The sequence below is a fragment of the Puccinia triticina genome, chromosome 7A (genome assembly GCF_026914185.1).
Source record: "Puccinia triticina chromosome 7A, complete sequence".
NCBI classification, from domain to species: domain Eukaryota; kingdom Fungi; phylum Basidiomycota; class Pucciniomycetes; order Pucciniales; family Pucciniaceae; genus Puccinia; species Puccinia triticina.
In genome coordinates, this window is record NC_070564.1 from 1,474,847 (window position 1) to 1,499,542 (window position 24,696).

Below are 24,696 nucleotides of genomic sequence, written 5' to 3' on the forward strand. Positions count from 1 at the left end.
TGAGCTTTGTGTAGCTTACACAGCCGGCTATGAGACTGCTTTTCTTTGCATCCATCAGAAAATCTGGTCTGCACCAGTTTGTGATGTTCCTGGGCAGCTAATCTGTGGAGCATTGAAGTTGAACCTCTTGCAGAATTATAACACACTCTCAAATACTGATCAAGCAAACTCAAATTCAGTCAGTGAAGGGTTAAAAAAAGTTCAACATGATGGATTAATATATTACTATAGCCAAAAAAAATGAAGTCTGTTGGATACAAGTCACATTAGTTATTTGACAGGAGGAAGCATGAAAAAGAGGGGATCAAAATCGGAAGAAAAGATTGAGGGACCTCAAAAATTCAATGAAGTGATCCTGAGGAGATTGTTGAAAAATTTGGTGGCCTGCTATCAGATCATCTGAAAGAACTTGCTTGATGATTTTAACTATTTCAGTGCAATTGACAGCTAAATAAGAGTGATTTTGGTGTAAGTAAGCAGAAGAGAATGAAATTCCATTGAAATCCAGTACAAGAGTAAGAAAAGTGGTAACCAGGTTTTTTTAATAGCACAGTATTATTTAGTGCAAAGTTTCTGCACCATGTTTTGGCTTTTCAGAAACAGTGGGGGTTTGCTACTTTTAGCATTAGTGCATACTGCAGCACCCAGCCACTAGCAATTTGTCTAATGGACCTGGTGCTGTAGCAAAATAGTGCTGTCAGCTGTACTTCTCTAAAGTGTGTGATTTTTGTACTGCAGCACAGTGATTTGCCCTTGAGGCTTGCAGCGGCGAAGCCGCCTTGACCTCTAGTCTTCACATAATGATAGAGTTAAATTTTAATACTACATCTCAAGTATAAGATAAATAGACAGGAGGAAGGAAAAATATAGACAATGGTGGGTAGGGCCTTGGACTGCATAACGCGGTTGGCAAGGGATACCATAGGTGCTGAGGATTGGTCAATGATGTCAACCCAGTGGCCGCAGATGGCAGGGTCTTTGGGGGACAGGAGCTGGTCTGAGGACAGGTTGTCGGGTGAAGAATGGTTGGCGGGAGAGGAGGGGGGGATGAGAGTGGAGGAGCCAGCGGAGGGCGGGGTGGGTCTGCCGAGCTGCTTGTCCTAAATTCTGCATGCAGTCCCTAGACTTCTGCTTATTTTTTTGGGCATTGGTGTCGGAGGGGGCGGGGGCAAGGGGATGGGCAGTGGGGAGCTCTTTTCACTCAATCTAGCTCTTCAGTCGGCTGCCCTCGTTAGCCAGCAGCTTGGCCCAATAGCCGGCGCTCAATGAGTACGTTCACAAGCAGATGTTCAGCGAGCCCGATTCAAGAAACGGAAGCAGATCAAGAATAAGTAGATTGGGTTCTTTTCTCTTGAATTTGACCGGCGTGGGTGGAGTCATAGGGGGCGGGCCAGGGACGAATGGCGTAGCGTCCTTGTTGAGACGCTTGAGGGGCAAGACCACCATCCTTGTTATAGCCCCCGCGGCCCCGCCAGCGCAGGAATGTACAACAAAAAGATGCAAGCTCATTGATCTCAGCATATGTATGTAGCATGACTGGCCATTGCCATGACCAATCCCATAATTGAAGGCACTCTCAGTGTTGTTGTGGAGCTGGAGACGCAGGAGGAGGTTCAGGGGTGGCTCCAGGAGCAGTCGACAGACATTGCACAAGCTGCTACACAGCGGGGCACATCGGGAGATCAAGATCCGCCACGACGGCGCATCTGCAGTCCCGGTGCCGCGCAGGACGCCACGACAACCAACAGTCACCGTGGCGCCACCCTGACACACCCCAGGTCGCCACGAGCAGGGGCGCCCTCCCGTACTGCGTGATCAGGACGCAATCGGGCGTGACGCCTTAGGGGCGCCGGGGTGGGGTGCCACTTCGACGCACCAGCAGCGCCGACACCTAACCGGGTCGTCATCTATCTGACGCCCCGGGGTCGCTAGCGTCACCATGACGCAATCAAAGGAGGGGGCCTGGGGGGCGTCCTGAGGCCGGTCCCATGGCCGCTGCCATGCCCACCACGCCCGGGGCGCCGGGGTGGGGTGCCACTTCGACGCACCAGCAGCGCCGACACCTAACCGGGTCGTCATCTATCTGACGCCCCGGGGTCGCTAGCGTCACCATGACGCAATCAAAGGAGGGGGCCTGGGGGGCGTCATGAGGCCGGTCCCATGGCCGCTGCCATGCCCACCACGCCCCCCAAGGCGCCCAGAGGAGGTAAGGGCCCGGGCAGGGCCACAACTCTTCCGGAGTTGTGCTGGCTGTTTCACCAATATCAGGCCTTGGGATTATTGTTGTAAGACCTTTGCAGTACAGTTTCAGGTGAGGTGAAACCGTACCGCTGGTAAACCCTATTGTGGACCAAACATCGCCGTATGTCCCGCAAGTCCCCTTCTCAGTGGATGCTAGGCTGTATGAGGCTCCTCCAATGGCCTGCTGAGGCAGTGAGTTTGGCCTGCTAAACGTCACGGCACCGCCCACACCCTGAACTGCGTGCGTGGGTCAGCTCGCCAGAAAAATGAACTATGTACATACGCCGGCCCCGTCGACGTCGGAGCTCTCAGCCTGTTGTGCGACCCAATGCAATCCTGACCTCCTCTTGAAGGCGTCCGCGCGGTTGACCACTCTGCCGCAGGGAGACATCCCCAGGTGGATGGTCGCGACGGCCCCCAATGACTCTCGTCCACCGACCCTCAGTACGCCATCCCCCGGTCATCACAGCACGTGTGGGTCGTCTTGGGGAGGGCGGGCCGGAACGCAAACAGGCGGGTTGGATGAGGTGCACCCGGCTGAGGTCAGGGCACCCGTCAACCGTCCCAGCGGCTACACCTCGGCGGGGCAGGCATGGATGCGTCCGGGTGGGATGCCATGCGGGCGCCCTCAGACGGTGTCTGAATGCGCCTAGGAGGCGGTGGCTTGGGACACCCGCACGATGTCTCAAAAAAGGTCATTGCTGCGGCGCTGATGAACTGCAGGGCAGCGAGGACGCCCCGCGATGCGCCACACGGTTGTTTTGGTTGCCCCGCTGTGTAGTTTGGAAGGACCCTGTGTTGGCAGGTGTATTGCGGGGGCGATGGTTTGAGGAAAGCCTGGCTGAATTTGTCCTGTGGCAAGGGTCACCATGGGTTTGTTGGGGGCGTGGCGGTGGTGTGGTTGTCAAGGAAGCATGAATGTGCGAGTGCACTGGTGGATCTTGAGTGCCAAATTTTCTATAAAGAGAGGGCATTGGCTTGCTTGTTTGTGTCCCCAGGCGTCCTCTGCCGCTGTACTTCCAGTGTGTGGTTTGTCCTCAACCCCCTCTGCTGTTGCACTTGCACAGTTTGAGGGGCTCTACTTGGTGGCCTCAATGTGGCGCGCTGGGGGCCATCTGTCAGCCATTGGCTAGTCCAGACAGTGCCAACGCTGACACAACACGCGCCACAGAAGACGGGTGCGCGCCAAATGCCATTCCAGGCACAACACGCACCACAGATGACGCGTGCGCGCATAAGCGCAAACAAGCTGGGGATTCAACCAGATGTGAATCCCTGCTGTTGGTTGTCACGCTTGGCTAGGTGATTCTCACCAGTTGTTGTGCTTGAGTGAGCACAACCACGCGAATGTTCTACGTGTGGATTGTGATCAAACAAGAAGACCGTGAGGACATGAAGCCTACACGTGTCCAGTTTCCTAGGCTATAAAGACCTGGGACCTCCGAGCAAAAGGAGGTTCCTCAGATCATTATTAGAATACTACGCCCGTCCATCTTGTTTGATACAAACAACCGGGGCTTTACTTCTATTTGCATCTCATATCCTTTTATATCCTTTCTCTTTTACTACGCTCATCCTCCACCGCTCCGCTTCCGTACCAACCTCCAACCTCACCTCATCCGGTTTTCTTCCACTCGCTACCTTTTAAGGTAAGCTAGAGTTTCACAAACCACCTTAAAGGTTCAGGTACGACTAAGCTCTACCAGCCCCTCCACCGGAGGCGTGGCTTTCTCCTCCCGCATCGCGGTTGAGTTGAGCGTGTTTTCCTCTTTAGGAACTCACAAATTGTTCTTTTCTATTCAGGGCGTCACCACTTTAGAGACGCGCCCTGACACCATCCACCCATTATTTTAAACCCTGCTAGACAGGGATGGATAGTGGGTCTAGTTTGTGGTGTTTGGATTTTGTGTTAGGGAGACTTGTTTTTGTGATTTGTTTTTTTGAAAGGGGGAACCCTTGCATTGTTTTTTTTGTAATTTGGTTAATTTGTAGGGGGAACCCTTGACCTTTTATTCTGTGTTTCTCTGTCTTTAATAAACTTGGATAGATGCAAAGAAAAAAGAAAAATTCATTTGGTTGAAAAAAAACCAGAACTAACCAGAAAATGCTTTGAATGGAAACAAATCATGCTCATCATCTTCATCATTGTTGAGAAGATTTTGTGAATTTGAAGCAACTTTCTCTCTAGGTGGGATTGTTTCTGGTTTGGGTGCATACCTTATAGAAAAATATTCATTGAGGAGCTCTCTGATGCTAGTTAATTGCACTTTGCTTGTATCTTCACCAAGTCCAAGATCGTTCAAAAAGTAAAACCAGATAAAGTCAAGCTTGTATTGTGCAGACCAAAAACAGTCGCTAGGGAAGCAAAAGTTTGCAATGGCTTCCAATATTGTACCTGTTGAACTTTCCATGCATCAATTCTGCAGCAACACCAATCAATGGACAATCTCTACTACGTGGAGCGTTATGATCATTTGGAGCGTCAAGACTGTACGGAGTGTTAAGACTGTTTGGAGCATCCATACTGTTTGGAGTGTTCATATTGTTTGGAACGTTTGTACTGTTTGGAGCATTAAGATTGGTCGGAGAGTTGGAATTGTTTGGAGTGTTAAGATCATTCTGAGCTTTGATGATTTTTGATGAAGTGCAGATGGCACCCCACCCGCCACACTGAAATTCAAGGGGTGCCCATGGGCTGCCCAAGACCGGCTATCCAAACTCAGGGGGCCATTGGGCAAGCCCATTTAATCGTGGGAACTAAAAAATCACAACCCGCGCCAACCAATAGCTTGTGGCGCGGGTTGCCCATGGGCCAACCCGGCCCAATTCTCAACCCTACAAACATGTACACCATGATGTACAGCCATTCTTGAAAAGCTTGCGGGCTTGAGGCCAAAAAAAGATTTTTCTTATTTCAGCCACAGGCCTGTACAGCTTCACTGCACAGGCAGTCAAAATCCCTTCGGGCGGCTGTTTGGCTCAATGAGGGCGCTGGCCACAGGGCAGGGGAGGGGGATGCGGCGAAGGGTCTGATCAGTGTAAAATTGGTCCAGGATTCCAATGGTTCAACCCTCGAGGCCCCAAAGTTAAAAACAAGGAAAGTAGTGATTTTCTTACAATCACATTACTGTATGCAGCCTGTCATACAGGGGCTACTAGAGTACAGGGGCGGCTACGCCGCCCAATCCACAATATAGATAAACACAATCATCAAACATATTTTACTATATAAAATACAACTACTTAAAAACAACCTTTTTTACAACATTTAACACTTGTGTTTCATCTTTTTCGCCTACTTGTACAACTAAAAGATTGTTTACATCACGCACCCTTGAAAGTCCTACATACAATTGTCCATGCGCAAAAACTTGACTGCGCAAGACTAACGCTACCTGCCTCATGCTTTGGCCTTGACACTTATTAATTGTCATCGCAAAGGCTAAGGCAACTGGAAATTGATACCTATAAAATGATACTTTAACATAAGAATCACCCTCGTGTAATAGGGTTATTTTGGGTATAGATACCTCCCTACCTTTAAGTGGGCCTGTCAGTATACGACCACATAAAGTATTTTTTGTTACCTGTAATAGTACCAGTCGAGTGCCATTGCAAAGACCATCTTCAATGCTAAGATTCCTCAAAAGCACTACCGGCGCGCCTGCCTTCAATTTTAATGAGTGAAGAGGAAAGCCCGGAAAATCAATTTTCGCCAGTGCCTCCGGCTGCAGCGTGTCGATGGCTTCGTCATTTGGCTTGTCCAGTGAGATTGATTCTACTTCTTCACCGTATAAGGCACCCAATAATTTACTGTTTATCGATTTGGAGTCTGAGTTCAATGGCGTCAGGATACATCGCTCCGAAAGATAATTTGAATACGTGCCAACATCCATCCTCCGCTTTGAATTGATTTCATCAAAACACCACCGCATTGCTCTGTCTGCACATGTTGATACTGATCCGCAAGATTCGAGATTCACACCTGGTAGACTCACTCGAGCAACATCATTTTCTTGAGTCAATCCTTCACCTATTCGCAAGAGTTCAGCTGCGAAATCAACATTTGCGCCGGAAGCATTGCCGGTTCCTAGACCAAGTCAAACGTTGTCCTTCAGCGAGTATGCAGAAGCCCATTGCCACAAACTGGAACTCTTGAGCGTGGCGAATTCTGATCTGGGGAACGCGCCATCCTTTACCACAGGCAAAGTCTGTCGAAAATCGCCAGCAAAAACTACCAGACGACCTCCAAACGGGGATTGATTTCCACTGAGATCTCTCAGTGACCTGTCCACAGTTTCAATCGCATGTCGATGAATCGCCACGGCTTCGTCCCATACGATCACTTGGGCTCCCAACAAACGCTTGCCTATCATATCGTTTGAGCTGAAAGTACATGTCGTGACATCACTAAACTTCAGCGGGATCTTGAAGCTGGAATGGGCTGTTTGCCCTCCATTTAACAATAGAGCAGCAACACCCGTGGCAGCAACAACTGCTGGTCGTAATCCTTGTAGCGTGAAGTAATCAATGAGCGTGTTCAAGAAAAAGGTCTTGCCCGTACCGCCAGGACCATCCAGATAAAACATCTTGCTCTGGTTTGTGCCTTCAACCGCATCTGTCACACAAGAATAGAAAAATGCCTGCGCTGGGTTTAGCAATTCAACATTTAACATCCAACGGTCCGCTACGTCGACGACTGTAATAACGTCGACTCCTCTGAACTGCAATTGCGATAAGAATTGGCGATGACTCAAATCCAATCTCAAGCCAACGGCTGATAAATTGGATCCCATAGACGTCAACATTCGATCCAGCTGATGTAGAGTAAAGGCTTTTATCTCCTCATTGCTTGTATCATCCACCCCGTAGTCTTTATGCAATAAGTACTTCAAATCGTCGCTAAGGGGCTCCCAGTGGCTGTTGAATAGTGACATAGGACCTGCCGGTGGACTATGAACCAAAATAATACAAAACATCAGTCGCAGTTGATAACCGGTCTTGAATGTCGCGCCTTCAGTCATTGCCGCATGGTATTGATTGTCGTTGACCAACAGACCCATCATGTCTGCTGCTTCCCGAAAGGAAGCACAGACAGATCCATTCACAGTCCGCAGGTCCTCAAACGACCGAATATCCTTCTTGTGGAGTAATAACAGGCGTATATAATATCTCTCGCCCTGATGTATTGATGTAAAGTGAATTCGTCCAATTGTCGCCATCATTTTTTTCCGCGGCTTCCAATCATTTATCGTAGGGTCCCACCAAAAGTGATTGGGGATTTCATGATAGAAACAATCTCTTGCATTCTTCATCAAGCCCTGCACTCCATCGCAATTGAGGATGAAAAACTGGGTCATCATTGTTTGAGAAGCCCTTCCAGATTGTACCCTATTGCGAGCGTCCTCGGTCGACTTGAACATCACATTTTGAGCGTCCTCCTCATGCAGAGCTAGTCTCTGAACCGCGGGATGGCAATCTGACATCTTGAATTGAAATAAACGCCACGCAGCTGAATTCCACGCAACAGGATAGTTATCAATACTGTTGACAAATACATTTTACATATCCGCAACTCACCCTCCGCAGGTCCAATGTATCGAGCGTCAACATAGGCAGCTGTTTCGTCGTTATTGTCCAGTGCCATATATGACCTATCATTACCTTTACAGATGTATTTATAGAGATACTTGACAGCTTGGATACCTACAGCCACCTCCACATTGACATGACAGTCCATCCGCAACGATAAAAATTTATTGTAGGGCACGACTGATGTATTGTCAAAGACATTTGGACCCTTTTTCACTGTGCGTCCATTGTTGCGGCGCCTGTAGTTAGGATAGGCCCCCTCCACGATTGTAGTTTCTTCGGCAAAAGGTTTGGGAAAACGAAAGCAACAGCGCCCCTTTCGTACACATGTTCGACCTTCACATGGACCATGAAGCATGCACCTTGATACTATCCTGTATAGATTTGGCTCTTCCTTCGGATCCGGAATTTCGGCACTAACAATCCTATTAATCTTGGCTGGTGTATCTGGTTTATGTTCATCTTCCACCGTGAGCATGATGTGCATATGAGGCATCCCTCTCTTCTGAAATTCAATGGTTGATACGTAGGAAACTATTCTGCCAAATCTTTGTTTCTTGATCAAGAGATCCATCAAATGTTTCAACTTGAGTTTGAAGACTCGTGTTATGATCGCGGCGTGATTCGCTGGCTCTTCGCCTGGTTTCAAAAATTTTGAAACATCTGGCCATGCGGGGTTTGCTGTTATTGTGATAAAATAATCCGGCGGTCCAAACTCTGAGACCAGCGCCATGGCGTCTTGATAGAGTTGATTCATAGCTCTAGGTCCGCCAATAAATGTAGAAGGCAGTACAACCTTGCGGCCTGTAGGTTCTGCGTTAACCCCCAGAGCTTCAACCAATCCAGAATACATTTGTACCTTCAGAATATCTTGATTATGCTTGAACCAGTTGAGCCTCAAGCTTTCCACACATGCATACATATCAACAATTAACTCTTGGAACAGCGTCTTTCCCGCTAGTATAGGTGAGAAACTGCCTTCCCTAGAAAACAGTAAGTAGGCCATCCACTCAAGTTGACTAACATTTCGGAATTTCCCTGCGACAGAACGCTATCAGTTTTTACTGAGGTGACACCAAAAACAACACGCACCATCATTTGCTAGAGTTGCGTACGTCGGCTCCCATTGTTGACCGCCGTATGGGAAAAAAATCGGATAGCGCAAAGGGAAATAGCTTGAGTGCAGATCTGAGATGCGCTGCAATTTGCCCCCAATTTGATGTAGCACAATCTGTCGCGGAGCCTTTGGTATGCCTTCGCCCTCAATAATAATCCCGACTTCCTGCACTGTTGGGGCATTGTACCTTCTAGGATCATTCCTAGCATTCTCGACGGTCTTGAGTATCATCGAAATTGGTTTGCCTGCTTTTATTATATCGCCAGCCATCTTATACAGTTTCGCATAAGGGTTGTAACGGTACATAAAATCTTGCAGCTTGACAATAGTCTTGACGTCGACGGCATCACGTGTGGTGTTGCTTGAATGACTTCCAAGAGCGCAAGATCTTCAATGTTTGGCCTCCTCCAAACCTCCATCTCCCACCACAAAGATCTGCGAAAAGTGTGGCTCGCATTCACCCGGAGGTAGGATTGGTCCAATCTCATGCGATAGTCCTCCCTGAATCGTGAAGACAGGCGCGCCTGGAACTTTTGCTGCTTGATCACCAAGTGTGAAGCCGAGGGAGGTAAACAATATTGCATTGTTGTACGTCCTAATGTATTTCTGAAAAATTTTCGCATCTGACCAAGAGCGAAAATGAGAATCTACGTATCAATGATCCCTTGAGTGCAGCAAAAAACTGACCTGATGAGGTGCCGGTCAATAAATCCTTGAAGAGCGCTGGGTACTGTGGAGAAGGCTCCAAATCATGCGGAAGCTTGACCTGCCCCTTTTGGCAGCACATTGAGAACAATTGATTCTTTGCCTTGATGTCAGCCATTGCTCGCTCTTCAGGCCAGTGGAGTGCACGGCAGTGAGCGCATGACATATTACAGGGACCCAGCGTGTGTGGACCATCGGGCATGCATCTTGCTAGAAGTAACTTCTCGTTATTCTCTTGTTCTGATGTGGCAGCCAGTCCAATGTACGACATGATAGATAAGTATTTTCGCGGGTAATAAGCTGCTATTAGGAGTGGTACTCTAAATGTAGGAAAAGTGACCGATGCGATGATGTTGGAGTGTGGAGTTCAATAGAGTAATGCTAATGCCGCTTCACTCAACACTCTAACCTCATATTCCGGATTAAGGAACACACATGGACTCTCCGGATAGAACGATCTCAATAGAGCTGGCATCAATAACAATACTCAGTTTGTTGGTCTCAAACACAATAACGATCACATTTAGACAAACACAGTCACAACGATACGGTAACGAATTGTACACCGCAGACGAGAGGTCTGGAGTCATTTGATTAACAACTTTCAACACCTTTAATGCACCACTACTGGACTTCTACGTCGAAAGTCATGCGCGAAGCTATTGTTTAATTTTTTCTAGACCTTTTCTTGCCTCCTAAGATAGTGCTCAGGGGAGTGTCCCCTTCGGATCCGTCATCAACAGGTAGAATGTTATCAGGAGTACTAAAAACATCTTCTGTAGGTACGGCCATTTGTGGGACAACTTGTGCATTTGATGTCGATGCAACAGGTTCTGCGGGCCCGGAGTTGGAACTGAACTTGACTCTAAAAAAGGAAATCAAGATGCATCAGCCTGTGATCCTGCACTGCGGGATTTATTAGGGACATCGACTTACAACTGCCGTTTCCTTTCGGGGCTATTGCATACGGATGCAGGACCCTTTGGCGAAGCTGAACCCCCGCCGCTTTGACCTACAGGCGAAAGGTGGACGACCTGCGGACACTATCAGGACTCTGAATCAAAAGCGAGGTGGCGTAACACCTCACCTCTAGTATAGCCATATTTTCTTCCATTTCCCATCCAACCAATATTCCATCGAAGAAGAACTCTTTGTTCTCGCGGAACATATTCTGAGTCTTGATCAAGCGTGGGGTCGAGGGTATTTGATATTGAGAAACATGGCTTTTGCCGTAATCTTATAGATGCAATCTTTCGCCAACGCATGATCTTTGGAGGTATTGGTTCGTAAAGACACTTCATAGTCAAGCAGATTTTCCTTATCGCAGGTGAAGTAACTGATAGTTTCAATTGGTCCATATTGTTGGTTTTCTCGAAATAAAGGGGAGGACTATTAAAAATGAATCAGTGGGAGTCTCAAACGGAAAGAGTAGAACTCACTTTGTTTTCGACTTCAAAAAGAGACTGGCACGATAGGGGCCGGTTGCCAGGCACTGTAGCAGCAGAGGACATGTCAGGTAGACAAATTGTTTGATCTTTGAAGAAAGGTGACTACTCCCGGTGGCCCTCATCGGGAGTTTTATAGGCGATACTATTCCAAAACACTACAGACTCCTGGTGTCAACATCCTATTGCTTTAAGTGCCATCCATGCACCCTCTGCAGTCAACATCATTCCTTATGGATAGATCACCCTGACTGCTACATAGACTACCACGCGACAGGGGCATCACATTTCTACCATAAATGGCAGTTCGAAATCGGTGAGAGTACAGGCAATACACCGATGGACTGTGCAGCAACATGCAGAATCAATGCCTCTTCCGACAACATATTTGAAGCATGAGCTCTCTTTCATGCTATCAGTACATAATATACGCTGATGCATGAAAAATCATACCAGTAATTCCAGAGCCCACTCAAATCCTAACCAACAACATTATTGCATGTTGCAAGGGATGTTGCTATCAATAGAATAGATCCTACAAACCGTCGACTCTAATGATTGAGACGGGAGGGATGCACAGAGCAGTTTCAACCCTGTATAGCTCGCGGTCTTTATATTCTATCACCAGGCACAATCCCAACACATGAGCCAAGGGAGTTGCTGGAAGAGAACTCTGCATGCAGGAGCTGCAAACCAAGCCATTCGTGCCTGCACGGAGGGGCTGGGAAAAGAAATAGCTCACGGCTGAATTGCCACGCGAAGCTTTGAGATAAAGGTACAGTGGTAAAAAATACATGTTGGTCTAATTCAATCTATGCCCGTTGGGGAGAGGGGGACATGCCAACGTGGTATAAGTGGCTTGAGATTCAAGTGATAATCTATTCCAATATAACAATGCTAATGCTGACACATTTTCTGATTCCAAAGGCTGCGGAGTATATCAATCTGTTGCAAAGAATTGTTTGACCTGCGCACCAGTCAACGTGTGGGCCTCTTTAAACTCAAGACTAAATTAAGTTACCTTGATGTTTATAACACTGTCAACTCGACATTCAATGTCAGCGGCTATCCAGAAAGAAGCGCCGATGGCCAATGCATCTAGGCCTTGTTTAATCAAAGGTACATCCGTGGAAATCTGGAAGAAACATGACTACAGATAAAGCATGAGCCACATGTGAGATCAATACAGACATTTGACACAGGCTCACATCTTGGTTGTCGGGGTCAACGGCTCGGAGATGTCCAACATTTTGAAAGACAGTAAGAACCCCTTGCAACTGAGCATACGACTGATTGGCGAGGGACGCAGGGATTGACCGATGGAAAGTCGAGGCGTGAGTGATGACACGAATGTTGTCCTGTTTGTATGACGCTGACATCGGTCCCTCAAACACAAGCCAGGAAGCAGCATCGGGCCCTGACTCCATCGGCGCAGGGGTATAGATGTCAAAATGTAAGTTGTAATGCGGTTGTGGTTCCCCATTTCGAATTACCCATCCCAGGGCGCAGGGGATTTTGAAGAGGTTATTACGACCAAAGCGAGGCCGATCAGCGACGTAGGTGAGTGAACGGACGGTTAATTTGGTAAATGGCATAGTGGAGGTACTGGAAAGAATTATTATACGACCCTGAGGTATCTTTGAGAGCAGGATTGCTACTGCTTAGGCAATATAAAGTGGTGGGGGAAGGTAGTCGGCGTTCATAGATATTCCAGCGGAGCATTAAGATGTGACCGCAAGTCGAGTATGATTGGACGCAAGTGGCAATTATTATCGCAACAGCACAATGCCTGAATGCTCTTGTGCTCTTGATTCTCACGGGTAAGCTTTTTGATTGTACTCAAGCAGAACGACAATGCCGCCGGGAGAGGAAAGACATCTGTTCCTCATGAGGTATTGCCATTGCAACACCGGACATTTGTCCAGGAATTTATCCACATCCGGAGTTTATGCCCAAGGACAACAGCTAATAACGACAGATAATCACGGGATTTAAGATAGCAGGAGGCAGACACAAAAGCGCAATGCGCGGTGGCTGCTGAGGCGTGGCGACACTTGCAATGGCAGGAGGTAGAGACAAAGGAGCAGTGCGCGCGGGCTGCTGAGGCCTGCCAACACTTGCGGTGAAATGCCGCATTTGGAGACAATTCGAGACTATAAAAGGAGGCTTGAATCCACACCCATGGGACTTTTTCCCCCACGCAGATTGAGTGGGGATCAAAGGTCCTCCCGTGGTCTAGCGTATTTCCTGAGGCTCAGTTTGTCGTTTAAGGTACACCAAGAATACAGGCTTTGGGGCTGAAAATAGCAGTCCAAAATTTGGGCCTACCCAACCGCAAGCTTTTCAAGAATGGCTGTAATTGATGGGTTTGGAAAAACCCACCATTTTCAAAACATATTTCTCCTTCATCTACCCCATTTTGGGATCCACAGGTGACAAATTTTATTTTTGGTTAATTGACTGGTTTCTAATTGTGGATTTTTCATATTTGATACCCCCTTATATGTTGGCCATGGATGTGAAGCCAGGTGTAAATAACTTGTGGAGGGCTCTGCAGAGCCCCTGGAGTTGACTGAGGTGCGGGTTTGTGGTGATCGACTTCAGTCCCAGCAGCCCTCAGCAGCCCCAGCTGACGATTAAAAAGACAACCACAACCATGGCCAACAAACGAGCACTCGACCCACCCCTCGAGCAATCACCCACTTCACTCAACCAGGCTAAGAAAGTCAAGTTCGGAGCACTGCCCACTCTATCATCATCTAAAACAGAAGGAAACAAGCCACCATCGGGTTCATCGTCTACATTCGAGCCGGGCGATGACGCGACCGATCTCCAATTCGACGAACTCAATCAGGTGGGCAAGATCAAGAAAGGGAAGGTCAAGGTGGACGGATATGACTCGGACTCGTCCACAGAAAACACCGAAGTCCGTAACAATAAGAAGAACAAATCGGCGGACGAGGATGACATCTTTGCAGACGAGAAGGAACAAACGGACGCAAATCTTCTCAAGAACCATCCCAAGTTTGAGAAGATTGACGTCGGACTCAAGGTTAAAAAGGGCGCCGAAGGTAAAGACTACTTGGACCTAGGTGATATCGAAGGACAAGAATTTGGTAAAGAAGAAGATGAAGGGGAGGAAGAGGAGGGGCACAAAAAGAATGAAGATAGTAAGAAGCAACAGGAGGATGGCGACTTGGGGGACGATTATTCGGAAGAAGAGGAAGATTTCGTGCCGGGAGACGAGTTCGCGAATGCTGATGACGCGCCGAGAGCCAGGAGGAAATCTAAAAAAGGCATGGGCTTCTTGCTCAGTAAATTTAACATGGCCGAGGAACTTCAAGAAGGTCGGATGGCTGCCGATGGCAGCTACGTAGCCTCTGCCAAAGATCCCGAAGCCGTTCACGATAACTGGTTGGAGGGCGTGAATTCTAAGAAGGCCATCAAACAGGCCCGAGAAGCTAAACGGCTACGTGATGGTAAGCCCTACATCATTACTCTTCGTAGTCCGCGACTGACCGCGTTTTGGTTTCTCAATAGAACAACTACGTACCCAGGCAGAGAAGGAAGAAAGTATGACCTCACTTCGGACCCGTAAAGACTGTTACATCGCCCTTCTAGGCCTCTTACCGGCGGGAGATGGCCGATCGGTTTCTCAGATTCTATGCCAACTGGGCAACGATAAACGCGCCCTTCAACAAAATAAGCCGAAGAGGAAGGTGGGTAAGAAGAGTGCGATAGACAAATTGGTGCCCGAGTCGATGGACATTGACCACGACGATTCGGCGAAGGGCCACCGGGGCCGATCGACGCATGCCGAGCAGGAGGAAACGGGGAATATGACGACGGCGATGACGACAAGCCAGACGAGATCAGATGAGGAGGTCAAGCTGGATCGCAGGATTGGAGAGATCACTGACCTCGCATCGATGCTCATGGGCACCCATGGCGAGCTGGATATCTACGACATGAGCCATGGCTCGATCACCGGGATCTTGAAGAGCGAAGGCCTCGTTCCACGGGACTGGGTCCCGCTGAGTACCCAGGACTCCTCCCCAGCCAATGTCCTCCAGCCAGACACCGCCCCACCCCAGCCGGTCCGGAAATCCCTCATCTCAAGACCCACTCTCGCCTCCTCTACACCTGCACCCCAGCAACAACAGCAGCAATCACCTCAGATCTACTACAAATTCATTAAGCCTGATCCTGCCTCAATCTCTGCCGGATCCGGCGCCCCCGTCTACGGACCCTTTGATAAACAAACCATGCTTGCCTGGGCCCAGCAGGGATTCTTCGGCCAGGACTTCCAGCTCATCCTCGTCAGACTTCACTCCGCCACTGGGTCTGATAACAATTCTTCTTGGGGCTCTTGGAACCAAATCGTCAATTTTTAATCTTCTCTCTTGCTCTATTTATTATTTCATCGTCATAGTAATAAATAAATATTACGACCTTTTATTTGCTCAGTGTATCACCCATGCTTCCTCTTCATATACCGCAACTCTTACGGTTACCCAACAAACTCTTTCAATTTCTTCCGTACATACATATCCACTAAGTATCCTGATTTATGTGTTGATAGTCGATTCCTTTCACTCCAAAATCACATAAAGAATAAGCATTGAATTCTTGATTTTGAATCGCTGTCTGTCTGCATTTTTTCAGCTGGGAAGGATAGAAGACTGGTAGTGGTATACACATATCATATATGAATCATTTTGATCACTGATTGCTCTGGATCGACTCTCAATGGATGAGGGGTTGTTAACAGTATCCACTAACGCACTGACGGTTTTCGGCCGTCTTCTGGTGGTAATTGATCTCTCAATAACGGATGTAGTTCAATTCTTCCAAGTTGATCATTTTTAAGTACCAAATTCCAAATTTAAACATTTCATTTTTTCATTTCGAACTGCACAATTGACTTACATTTGCGAGTCTTTCCTCCCTCACACCTCTTTGAAAGGAAGCTAGTAATGCGTTGTCTGTAGAAGAGACTAATCGTTCAAAAACGGAATGATGATGAGAATTCAAGATTATCAATTGAGACGATGGATGAAGCAGATGTGTATCAAGTCGAGGGATCATTTTCGAATAGAGCAGAAGAACTGTTGCTTTCGAGGCAAGAGAACCGACAACATCAAAAAAAAAGAGAGAAATGATGGCGACAAGATCATCATGGGTTCTTGGTAACTAAGGAACGGTGGTATAGGGTAGAGCTTTATCTACTGGCGGGAGATTCATCACTCAAGACAATCAAGTAACAATTTGTTTTGCGCCCACAGTCCCAGTCCTACCGCCGACGCCAAAAGTGCTAGTATTTTGAGAAAGAAGTATTTATTAACATTTCTCTGCTGGGCATATGAGTGATGGTATTTAGTAGTTGCTTACACTGTGCCTACAAACGTGTCCCCCTTTTCTAAGTTAGACCAACTCCGACCATCCGTTTTAATCAAAACCATCTCACATTTCTATGGAACCACAAATGATTCAAAGGGTTTGAAATATATATATAAAATCGGTTAATTTGTTCAGGTACTAGTAGCCACAGATATCAAGACCCAATTTACCGTTGAGAGGATTTTGTATGTAGATTGGTCGGGATCTATAGATCCGAATAAGTTGAATGTTCGTTGGAAGCGTTTGTTTGCCGGCAATTTTAGATCGATATTGACCTGCATTAGATCAAGAGTTCACCGTCAGAAAAAGATGCATATAATTTTCTCGAGAGACAGGGTGAGACTGACTCCAGATGTATCAAACTTGATGAGACTTTTCTCTTGGTCAACTTTCTTGGCAAAGATACTGACGATGACAGAGGTTGGAGTTTGGTAGAAGTCAAATCGACAGTCAACCGATTCCTCTTGATCCGTCTTCGTCGAGCTCGTCTCCGTGAATAAATGACTACTTTTTTTACACCCTCTCAGTTTCAGAAAATCGTCAAAATCTAATACGCGCCGTTTGCAGCATGAATATCCCTTGGAGCCTTCGTGGAAAACCGGCTATTTTGGGAAGGGGATTTTATTTCATTGTTTGTGTACGTTTTTTTTTGTTGCAGCAAAAAAAAGAGAGGACAATTGGCTGTAAGTTCTTGCTATGAAAGAAAACTGATGATAGGGTATAATCAAACATACTGTACCAGGATGGTATGTACATTCTTCTTTGTCTAATTCACCTCGTTTAGAATTTCCCAGACCATTCCAAGTGATTCCGCAAGCCAAACGTTTACATCTACTGCCTTCGAGCACGATCGACTCAGGGTCATCAAGAAGTTCAGGTTTAGGTAAAGCAGGCTGCGATTCGATGGCTTGTTCGGCAGTGATCGGCTGGAAGACGTCGCGGGTAGTCTGATGAGAGTGCTTGGTCGCAGACGTCTCCTTCTTTTGGACATCAGCTGAATATGTCATTGTCCCATTCGCATCCACGCTTGATGCCGGTTTTTCTGCTTCAGGTTCCCGGGCTGGGGTCACCGGCTTCTCCAGAGAATGAACGCCTGTTGCACACCCTTCTATTTTCATGAATTGGTCAAACTCCATAACCGGTTTGTTCTTCTCCTTGCAGCATGACCAACTCTTCAATCCTTCATGAAAAACTGCAACAGATAAAATGGCAAGATCAGTTAGGGAGAGCCAGGGCATTCATTTTTTGTGTAGGATAAAGAATGGAAAGCTCTTTGTACCGGGTTGACCAGGGTGGAAGACACATTCAGCTTGCAGGTTTTGGGTAGGATCGAACTTTTTTCCGCATCCTTGTCTCGTACACGTCGCCATGAGGTGGTTATTTTTTGTGTTCGTTCTTTGGATGATTTTCTTCAGAGAACTGATCGTGATGCGGCTGGACCTTTACTGAGGCTGGAAAAAGCTCTTCTTCAGGACTACGCCAAAAAAAACTATTCGGGGACGGCCTAGACGGTTCTATGACGACTCTCCACGCGAGATTGCTTTGCCCCGGGGGACTCGAAGCATTGTCGACTCACTTTGCATATTTATGTAGTACGCATCTGCAACTTGCAAGTCAACCGGAATCCGTCACCATCTGATTCAGCTTTTCGAATTGCATTTGTACTGGAGGACCTACCGTCAAGATGTTGCTCAAGTCCGGCAGAACCAGGTCTGCAACGTCTCGGCCTGCATCTCCCCGCAAAAATTAGATTTTGCAGGTGTAAGTAAATCAACGTCTGCAGGGGCGGCAGATTGGACGGGAATCGCAAGTCCTTCACTCATTCCAATGGCTTCTCCCGAGGAACCTGCCGGCCGAGCTTACTTGAGCGTCTCCGAAAAGAGGCTTACGTGTAAACCTGCAAAGCACGGGAGGGACTTGTGTTAAGTTTGCTGCCTGCGAATCTATCCTGCATTTTGGAGTAAGCCAGGCTAAGACTAAGTCTTGTTTGAGTCTTGGTCTGATATAATCTTGAGGTTGCACCACCTCATCTTGAATTATTTTCACACTTGTGTTTTCCTCAGCCCTTTCAAATATCAGGTACTATTCAACTGTCCATGCTTGATCAAAAAAAAAAAAAAAAAAAAAAAAAAACTGGTATTCTCGTCAAAGTTCAAACGGACAAGCTGAAAAAAATCCTATTGAATGGGTATTTGCAAAACATAATGAGCTAGAGGAGCATGGAGATGCAGATGCAGCAAGAGAATTAGGTGCTTGGATTAATAATTTGGCAAAAAATGCCACTTCCATGTTGTACTTAAATAAAGGGGGTTGATAAATGTACCCGGTTTTTCCGCGTCTGTACCCGGTTTTTGCATACCCCCTTTTCCGTGTACGTACCCGTTTTTTTTCTACTCATTTCTACACAACACAAATAGGCTTAAAATTCATCTAAAATCCCGAAAAGAATTATGATGCATTTTAAGCCTATTTGCGTCGTGTAGAAATGAATAGAAAAAAACCAAGTATGCACACGGAAAAGGGGGTATGCAAAAACCGGGTACAAACGCGGAAATACCCAGGTACGTTTAGTAACCCCCTAAATAAAATAATGGTGAAAAACACCTTCAAAGTGCACAAGGCTCAGGAAGTCCCTCACTGAAAAAATAAAGGAGTCAACTGTAAGAAGTTGACATGCAGGAACTTGAGGGAAGCTTTTGGTGTTGCTCCAACCTTTCTCAAAGGGTTTACTCAATCAAGATTCAATGCCCAGTGACTGTGCCTAAAATTAAAACTTGACAACTGTTTTTACAATGAAATATTTTTTGGAGCACCCTACATGTGAACTGCAAGCAATTGGCCCAGTTTTTTGCAGTGTCTCCAACAAGTCATTGGCCCAATAGCCACAAGGAACTTTGATAATAGAGGCATTTGAACACATAAATTCATATTTTGGCTGTTGGTGTGATCAGCTCAGGTTTTTTTTTGCAAAAGATGAATCATTGTTCCTGTTTTCATTGTGATCAATAATTTTTGACTGTGTGAAGACATAACATAAAGAGAAATATAGACTTGCTTTTTGCACCCCAAAAAGAGCAACCCAGTGCTGCAAACCAGTAAGTACCAAGCTTAACACACTACAAACATTTATTATTTTGCCCAAAAAAGAAATAAAAGTCAACATGAAAAAAATGAAACCAGAATTTCACTCAGGGGAACAAACTGAGCATGCTGAGCCAAAAAAATAAAATGTCCCAAACTGAGCAAAAATCAATGGACAATGTTTTGGGATGGTTTTTTTTCAAGGGTCTGGCGGGCCTGAAGCGGGCTTGAGCCGGCCTGGAGTGGGCCTTGAGTGGGCCTGAGACAGGCCTACCCCAAAAGCACATTGGGTCAGTATTAAAGGAGTTTTGCCTTGCCCTGGGAGCTTCTGGGGCTTTTGATGGGCCCAAAATCTCAACATGGGCTTTTGGTGGTCTAGAAGTATCAACCCGGGCCACTGAATAGCCCATGGGCCTTTGAATTCCCAGAAAGCCCACCATGAGCCCCCACATAGCTAATGGGCTCTTGGTAGCCCATGAAGATCTCCATGGGCCAATAGATACCCTCATGGGCTTTTGGTGGCCCATGAAGATCTCCATGGGCCAACAGATATCCTCATGGGCTTTTGGTGGTCCAAGACGCTCCCCATGGGCTTTTTGTGGCCCAGAAAGGAGGCAAAAAGCCCATGGGATCCCATGATGGAAGTATCTGTTGGCCCTCTTCATGGGCCACCAAGATCCCATTAGCTATGTGGGGGCTCATGGTGGGCTTTTTGGGGATTTAAAGGCCCATGGGCTATTCAGTGGCCCGGGTCAATACTTCTAGACCACCAAAAGCCCATTTTGAGATTTTGGGCCCATCAAAAGACCCAGCAGCTCCCAGGGCAAGGCAAAACACCTTTAATACTGACCCAATGTGCTTTTGGGGCAGGCCCGTCTCAGGCCTGCTCAAGGCCCGCTCAAGCCCGCTGCAGGCCCGTGAAAACAACCATCCCAAAACATTTTCCAATGATTTTTTCTCAGTTTGTGACATTTTATTATTTTGGTTCAGCATGCTCAGTTTGTTCCCCTGAGTGAAATTTTGGTTTTATTTTTTTCATGTTGACTTTTATTTTTTTTTTGGGCAAAATAATAAATGTTTGTAGTGACAAAGCCTCTCAGTGAGATCCTTGCAGGATCTCTGTCTCACAGAGAGGCTTAAATGAAAGATGTGTATTTGTCCTAAGAGCTGCAGGAATCTCAGCCTATATCAGGTTTTTTTCTCCTTTTTTTCCTATTTTCAAGACAATTTTTGAATGGTTTGAGAAGGCCGCCAGGATGAGAGAAGTTCTTGTCAGTGTGATTTTCCTCATAAATTTTTGGCTTTCTAGCTCCAGATCATAGACCTGATGGTACCGTTTGAAGCTCTCAAAAGCAGAGGAAAGGGAACCACACAGAGATAGATGGCATTCAATCAAGCCATATTTATTTCTATTCAAAAATGCCACTCAATTCATATTTACAGGAGAAGAGTAGTTGAAAAATTAGAATCTTGCTGAAATAAAGAATTTTATGCTCACATCATCTGAAATGATGAAAGAATTATAAATTGCTCATGCCTTTTGAAGTGGAGAAGCAGGCCATTCAATGGTGCTGGGTGAAATAAAAATGTCCTGTGGGAAGTTGGTGTTTTAGGTGCCAAAAGTTGGCCACCTGCAATAAAATGAAACTGTCCATGGAGCTCTCACACTGGCAAATCAGGGCTTGCATGCAAGTCACTCCCTGACTGGAAGACACACTTTGTAATGTGCACTCTGGCAGGCAAGGAACTTGTGATAAGATTGGATATGTGCTTTCTTCAAACACTTTGTGTGCATTGTATTTTTCCAATGGTGTTTTCCCAAGTCTGGTATTACTTATTTTGCTTGGAATTAAGAGACAGGTTCCTCTGTGCTCCAAAATGAAGGTTTTAACAAAACAAGAGAGGATATAATCAAGATAAATCCTAAATGACCTTTTTCCATGGTGTGAGGTTTATTGGGACCAGTGTGGAAGGGAGAGGAAAAAAAATGATGTCCATTGCTCCAACACCCCCACCTCTTTCTTGAATCACCAAACTTAACCAAGCCCCTTGCTGCTGCAGGCTTCTGGTCTTGCAAAGCAAGACTCTGATAGCCCTTGGCAGGAGGGACTTGCGCCTTATTGCCCCCTTTGGCAGAGCCTAGAATCTGGGTTTGGCTGGGTGGTTTATTCAAACCATCACAGTTTCCTGCTTTCAACATGTTTAACCTTAAAACTTTGCTTGGCATAAAGCCTTGCTTCTTGCCTATCATGTCATACAATCTGAGTTATTAAGCTGGTATGTTGGTGGAAATGTCCGCTAACCGCCTTCTTCAAGAGTATTTGTGTCCGGGCTGTGTGATTATTGGTGACTCGGCTCCCCACTGCTACTTTCTGCTAGCCTTCAGCGCTCCTCTCTGAGCCTGATCTATAGCGTAATAATCCGCAAGTGAATAAAGCTCCGTACTCCGCTAGTACAGAATCTGCAATTAAACCTCAAAGTTAAGATAAAGGTCACGTATAACTCTCCTAGTAATTTAGTACGTCTGCAAGTGTAAGTGCAATAATGAGTTCTCTCTCCGATGATAGGATAATAGGATAAGGAAAAGATAAGAGAAATCCATGAGCCCTTGGCCTGTCCTTCCCTCCTTGCACGTCACCGTTCCCACCCAATCCCTCACATCTGACACTTTCCCGCACTAGTCCTCCAGCTCCGCCTGCTTTTCCGCACATCAATTTCCCAAACTCCGCTCATCTCCAACGCTTGACCTCCCACCATCCTCTGTCTAGCCCCCGCCAGTCAGTCTCTCACCACCGCCTCCACCCCAGTTCCACCTGCTTTGGCTGCCATGGCTCACCCGCTGACACACCGCTGCTACCAGTCCATGTGTGTGTAGTCCGCCGCAGTCCAGCCCTGTCTTTTCCACTCCAATCCGAATACCCAATCCAAAATTTGCAATCTGTGCATTCCAGTCCGTGTGTGACTTTCCGTAAGCTTTCTTAGCGTGCTTTTCTGACATCATCCTCAGTGCTTATGTCACCAGAAAGCACTCTGTCTGAGCCGCTCTGTGCATTCCTGCCCGCGCTATCCCCAAGTGGACATTCTACCACGCATGCCTATATAAATCACCACACCGGCCTGATGTTCCCCAGATAGCCTGCCCGGCCTAAACACATGAAAATAGGATTTGACATCATATGTATTCCCAATTTTTTCTGCTGCAAGCCACCTACAGTGGTAATTCTGTATCAATGAGAGACCTGTCATTCTTAAGTCAATACTGAAAAAAGCCATGAGAGTGTGTCTGACCTTGACCTTTGGATAATCTGATGGCTTCATTGCATTGGTCAAGACAACCCCTCACAGGAATGACAGCTGAGCAGCGAGTTTGTGACAAATTTAACTGAAAAAATATGTACAAGAAAGCTGAGAATCAGGGCTACAACATGGCATAGGAGGCATTAGGGGGTTTCACAATAAGCATTTTTGCTTCCCGCGGCACTAAATTTCTTTACTCGCGGGTGACATACTTGCTTAAAAATTTGGCGTGAAGTCCCGCAAGAAATTGCCCCAAGCATCCTCATAACAATACTCGCGAGCGCTCGAACACCTTCCCAGGTTTCCTTATTGTGAAACCCCCTATTGAATTTTATGCTGAGAGAAATGAGTAAAAAAGATGTATACACAAAAATCCGGATTTTCTTAAATGTTTCTCAGCCTCAGGCAAAGATTACTTTAGTCCGAAGCCTCTCCTTCGGAGACGCTAAGCTCGGGAGCAATCCCGGTGGGCCGCTACGCTACAGGGCCACTTCGTTAGCGTAGCGCTGCTAACAGCACCCCCTTTTTTCTGTTGTTAGCGCACCACTAGTACTACGCTGCATTACGCTACAGCGCTTTTAGCGGCAAGAAAGGCCTAAAAACCGCTGTAGCGCAGCGCAGCGGGCGCTTTTTTGAGTCCTGTGCGCGCAGCGGTAGCCCTTGTCCGGAGGATGCCGGCCAGCGACGGTTCGACTCCTTCCTGACTCTCACACCACGGGAACAGCTCTTTTTGGCTGTCAGCGTCCCAAAATTAGTATTTTTTACCCTTTTGTTGCTACACTTCACAGGGTCCTATGGCTGAAATGGCTTCACTTTTTTTCGGATCATGCAGGACCTCGTTTCTTAATTCCGATCCAAAAACCGCGGAACCGGGGAAAGACTGTTTAATATGGAAAAAATAAAGTGAGCAGAGTGTTTAAAAGAAGCGCGCAATCGGCTTGCAACATCGGGTCGCCGACCCCCACAGTGCGCGACGCACTTTTTGCAATCCGTGACTGTTTACTTCTAGGCGGGACAAATTATCTTTCTCAGCTTGGAAGTTTGTGTTTTTATGATGTTGTGATTTTATGCATGCAAGTCAACTTTGAACACCTTGGTAACTCAACTTTGAATATCCCTATTCCTACATCATGACAACAGATTTGTGGCGGGTGAGGTAAATCAGTTTGCATCACAGGCTATCTTTGATAGAGCACAGAGATCAAGCGAAGCCGGGTTGGATCATCCATTGTTTTATTATCTTATTCACACAGCAAGACATAACTCCTTCAAATCAGTCTACGATGATCCAAAACCACGTTAAGGATAACAGTGCCCTCGGCCCTTGTTAGATCCTATTTCCGCTCGGGCCTCATGAGCTCTGTAGCCCCACATCGCATGGCATCCCCTTAAAACACCTTTATCATAGCTCTGCATCAAATAACACTGCCTTTTGAAGTGTCCCGTACTTGCGCCCCTAAACTCACTTTTTAGCGCATTAAATGTCAATCATTCTTGTTCAAATCCGCCTGGACTCCGCGGTTCATGCAAGGGCTGGCCGTGGGGTGACATTGAAGATGCTCTGAACTGGCCGAGAGTTACTCACAAGTCAAAAAACCTTTTGAAAAAAAACGATCATTCGCTACTGCTCTATAGACTTCCGTAGGTTATATATGGAAACAATATAGGTTTTATCTGTCGAGCTTTATCATTCTCAAATCTTACCTGAATTTCGAGCGAGTGTGGCTGGCTATAAAAATTGTCAGCAAACAAAGCTTTGCTTCTTAATTAGCTTGACTGAGATATTCATGGCACGCCGGGCTTCCCAAACCTGAAAAA

General features: G+C 46.6%; 3 protein-coding genes across 3 annotated transcripts; 1 reads left to right on the plus strand and 2 right to left on the minus strand.

Annotated features, from left to right (window-relative positions):
• Positions 1 to 1,815: 1,815 nt before the first annotated feature.
• On the minus strand, positions 1,816 to 2,632 carry PtA15_7A176 (uncharacterized protein; the record flags this gene model as incomplete). Its single annotated transcript, XM_053170755.1, has 3 exons — positions 1,816 to 1,995; positions 2,069 to 2,473; positions 2,525 to 2,632. 3 exons carry the CDS (start codon positions 2,630 to 2,632, stop codon positions 1,816 to 1,818), a joined length of 693 nt encoding a protein of 230 aa, XP_053022005.1.
• Positions 2,633 to 13,756: 11,124 nt separating this feature from the next.
• PtA15_7A177 (uncharacterized protein) lies at positions 13,757 to 15,494 on the plus strand (the record flags this gene model as incomplete). The annotated part of the gene is made up of 3 exons (XM_053170756.1): positions 13,757 to 14,152; positions 14,285 to 14,579; positions 14,641 to 15,494. The coding sequence occupies 3 exons, from the start codon at positions 13,757 to 13,759 to the stop codon at positions 15,492 to 15,494; spliced, it is 1,545 nt and encodes a 514-aa protein (XP_053022006.1).
• Positions 15,495 to 16,356: 862 nt separating this feature from the next.
• On the minus strand, positions 16,357 to 17,870 carry PtA15_7A178 (uncharacterized protein; the record flags this gene model as incomplete). Its single annotated transcript, XM_053170757.1, has 6 exons — positions 16,357 to 16,414; positions 16,492 to 16,571; positions 16,671 to 16,775; positions 16,848 to 17,102; positions 17,235 to 17,692; positions 17,780 to 17,870. The coding sequence occupies 6 exons, from the start codon at positions 17,868 to 17,870 to the stop codon at positions 16,357 to 16,359; spliced, it is 1,047 nt and encodes a 348-aa protein (XP_053022007.1).
• Positions 17,871 to 24,696: the final 6,826 nt, after the last annotated feature.